The 3,926-nt window shown below is 40.3% G+C and overlaps 1 protein-coding gene across 1 annotated transcript in view; it reads right to left on the bottom strand.

Annotated features, from left to right (window-relative positions):
• Positions 1-1,186: 1,186 nt before the first annotated feature.
• The window catches only part of adamts12 (ADAM metallopeptidase with thrombospondin type 1 motif, 12), a 25,834-nt gene continuing 23,094 nt past the window's right edge, over positions 1,187-3,926 (bottom strand). Inside the window, exons 22-24 of the mRNA XM_070546216.1 lie at positions 3,463-3,609; positions 3,229-3,382; positions 1,187-1,460 (exon numbers count right to left, since the gene is read on the bottom strand). Coding sequence (XP_070402317.1) covers positions 1,351-1,460; positions 3,229-3,382; positions 3,463-3,609 — 411 coding nt within the window. The 3' untranslated portion in view covers positions 1,187-1,350. The remainder of the gene's footprint in view (positions 1,461-3,228; positions 3,383-3,462; positions 3,610-3,926) is intronic.

The raw sequence follows: 3,926 nt of genomic DNA, 5'->3' as shown, positions 1-3,926 counted from the left end.
TAACTCTCAGTCTCTGGCTTGAATGACAGCAGCAAGAAGTGTGGAGCAGATCAGCATCCATTCGTGTCAACTTATCTGGCTCAAAGGAGGCTGGGAAATTTGGGCCAGTGGAACCGGATCCCTGAAACGGAGCCGCTGAATCAGGTGTTACACATCCAGAAGCATGTGGCACTCAGGGGCAACAATGATCTCGCAAATGTTGAAGATCTCGAAGCAGAAGGACGCAATGTAAAGAAGGCAAAGTAGCAGCAAGTAATATTATTATTATTGGTGCTGATTTCGCTGTTCTGCAGGTGACGCTGTGTCTGTGCATCACAACCGGGAAACCGAAGAATGAATCTTCAAAATAACGCCCGAGGAGAAATCGAGCAGGTTTGCATGACACAATTCAATTAGCACATAAAAATTTTTAAAAAGTTTATTTCATGTGTCTTTTACAAAGCAGTGTTTAAAAAATACATCGCTACCATCTTATTTATTCATGAGGACAAACAAAGTGAACGACAAAGGGCTTGACTCATCTCCATGCTCCTCTTTTTTTCCATCCCATGACTTCAGGGTCATTTGTGTTTTAAGTTTCCAGCAATTGTTTCTTCCTGTTGGTCTTGAGACAAAAGAAGATTCAAAGAAAGATGTACGAAACGACGACAAAATGGAAAATTACATTCTGATATAACACTTAAAAATCATCTTAGTGTGTCCTGAAAGGAAGTGTTGACCTGCAACACGTCTGTGTTATTGTCGAACCTCACAATGGAGGAGCACCACAGGGTCGACTGTTAAGACTGGTGCAAATTCTGCAGCTCATTTAAACATCTTTGACAAAAAAGACCTGAAACGTGGATTTATGTAAACACACAGTGCAGCTCAGGGAACAAAATCCACAATACAGGCAGAAAACAGCAAAGTTTATAAAGAATTAAAAAATATTATCAACAATGAACAAGGGGTCACAAAAAAAGTGCCTTCGGTTTAATCAGACTCCATTGCAGAGTTGTGAATGTTCAGCACCTCAGGTAAAGAGCACCTTTAGAAGACTGTAAAAACGCCGTCTGCCTAGAAATAAACCAACTGGGACATAACATAAACATTGTATTGATCATTAAAATGAAATTGTGCTTCTGTATTTTTTTTAAGAACTGATAATTATGTATATTTCATGACTTTTACCAATTTTTTACTTGTTCGTTGCCCTACTTTTCTAAACATTTGGTTTTAATTAACTTTAAAATATATCCACATGAATGAAAGGGACAAAAATAGGCAGTTTTTCCTTGTTTTGCGCTTGTTGACGTGTGCTTTAGCACTTTGGTTTTCGACCAGGTGATGGCACGGTGTGTTCAGTCCTGGCTATGACCCACAGGTGAAACAACACTGTTTTTGGACCGACCGGAGCAAACAGCGACCCAACAGCTTCAATTTGTTGCAGAAGAGAGAGGACGTGGCGTTCTTTCTGCAAACTGTGTGTAAAAAAAAGAAAAAAAAAAGAAAAAGAAATAACACTTTTTCAGTTAAGTACATTACTGTGACTAGGGATGGGTACCTTTGACATTTGAATCGATCCGGTACTAATTCCCGGTACCTACGAATCGATACCGGTACTTAACGGTACCAATTTTCGATACTTTTGAGTGTTTATTATTTTAATTCTCTTTTATAATTAAATATATTTTTTCTCAATATGTAACAATATTTGATATCACGATAAATAACATTCAACTGTTTGTATTTTAACATTGTCCTTGTAGTTTTATAAGCTGATAATTAAACTGAAGCAAACATCTGTACTGTGAACTAAATTTACTGTGTATCTTCATTCCTTTTGCCGTCCTTTTTCATTTGATTTTTCCTGTTGGGAAGCTAGAATTTCCGAGGAGAAAGCGAACGCACCATTAGCTGATAACAACAGTGGCAATGGAAGCTAACATATCAAGCTAACGTTATCTTTAACAGTTTATTTAGCTGCTGGAGTAGATTAAAACGATGATGCCTCACACTTAGATCATTGTCGCTGGTTTCATCTTCACCCAATCACCCGTCGCATTTAGTAAAGTGAAGCCAAACTTTAGAGCGTGTTCATGTTCTTCTAGTCGGAAATTCTGAGTTCCGAGGAGAAAGCGAACGCACCATTAGCGAAACGGAAGCTAACATATCAAGCTAACGTTATCTTAAACATTTTATTTACCTACCGGAGTAGATTAAGATGAGGATGTCTCACTTAGATCGTTGTCGCTGGTTTCATCATCACCCAGTTACCCATCACATTTAGTGAAGTGGACCCAAGCTTTAGCGTGCGTTCTTTCTACCGTGCTGCTCTGTTTACAACTGGCTCGCAGCGACCGACGACGTAACGCTCTTGCGCATGCGCAGCTGTCTTGGCAAGTTCTCGTTATGAAGGACGGGTACCGAAACGAGGCACCGTTTGAAACAACGTGAATCGGTGCTCGGTCTGTACCTTAAAAAGTACCGAATTCGGTACCCATCCCTAACTGTGACACACTCCTATAACAAGAAATGTAAAAAAGAATGTGCAGTGATCTGATATTGGTGTTAGCTAACAGATGTGAAAGCTAAATTTGAGACATGATCAATAAAGAACATTATAATTTTGTACCCTTATTTGGACATGTAAGTGGCTGCCATTAATATTAATCCAAAAGGTCCTTAGCCTAAACTCTGTCCTTAAAGAGCAAGTCACCCCAAATCAAATGTTTTTGCCGATAAACTATATAAATGAGTGTCTAATGAAGCAAGAGCTGAAGGTCAGAGCTGGATGAAGCTAGGAGGACCACATCGTCCGCAAAAAGCAGAGACGAGATTCTCCTGCCACCAAACTCAACACACTCCACACCACGGCTGCGTCTAGAAATTCTGTCCATAAAGGTAATGAACAGAACCGGTGACAAAGGGCAGCCCTGGCGCAGTCCAACCCTCACCGGGAACAGGTCCGACTTGGTAGGGGGTGACTTGCTTTTAAATTTTTTCCTCATTTGCTGCAAGAATGATTTGGTTTCTTCTACAAAAGGTTTAACTGATGAAAGAAAACCATGTGGATAAAACTATAAAATATAAACCAAAAAACGTGGATTCACAGTATGAGTCTGATTTAATGAGGAGCATTTTTGTCCTTGAGTCACGCTCTAGCTACTACCAAGTGAGTGTTTCAACCAATCTGCATTTCAGATCTCCGTCCCATCCAGATGAACACTAAAACAGTCCGTTACCAACCTGACTTTTTCTTGCATTCCTGCATGTTGCACTTCCTGAGCGTTTCTGGTTTGGAAACCTTCTCACAGAGGCTGTTTGGCATCAAGACCGAATCCTGCTCACTCACACACTTGACTGCACGCTGCTGCTGGCCCTCACCACAGCTCACAGAGCACTGCAAAACATCAGTATTAGTTTAGAGAAACGGTGATGAACATCTGGAGGCTTTTTAGAGATGGGCGATGCGGGGCTGACCTCCTCCCAGTCCTCCGCTGCCCAGTGACTGCACGGCTCTAATCTGCAGCGTTCTGTGCTGTTTGGTGTCAAAGCGGTGCTGCAGCGATGAGGCTCGGGGCAGTACACCAGCCGCTCCCTAATGCCTTCGCCACAGCTGCCAGAACACTATTGGAAACATGCAGGTTTAAATGTGAACAGCAGCTGTATATATGTCCATTAAGGAAAACAATGAGTTACCACCTTATTCCATTAAAACTTATTTTAAAATCAATGTTAAAGTGTCCGTTTCTCCTAATTACAAATTCATTGCTGACAGAAATCCAATGGTGAAGCATCTCATAACCCACATGAATAAACACAAACAATTTAAGCAGGATTAGATAGAAAACACATGTTAAAAATTACTATTTTTCCTAAGAAAATATACAAAATTACTACTAAAAGTTATTTTTAAAAATAGATTTGAATGTATGAAGCTCCTA

This window comes from Nothobranchius furzeri, chromosome 17, assembly GCF_043380555.1.
Source record: "Nothobranchius furzeri strain GRZ-AD chromosome 17, NfurGRZ-RIMD1, whole genome shotgun sequence".
Classification (NCBI taxonomy): domain Eukaryota; kingdom Metazoa; phylum Chordata; class Actinopteri; order Cyprinodontiformes; family Nothobranchiidae; genus Nothobranchius; species Nothobranchius furzeri.
Note: the sequence above shows the minus strand (reverse complement) of the source record. Positions and strands in the feature narration are given on the sequence as shown.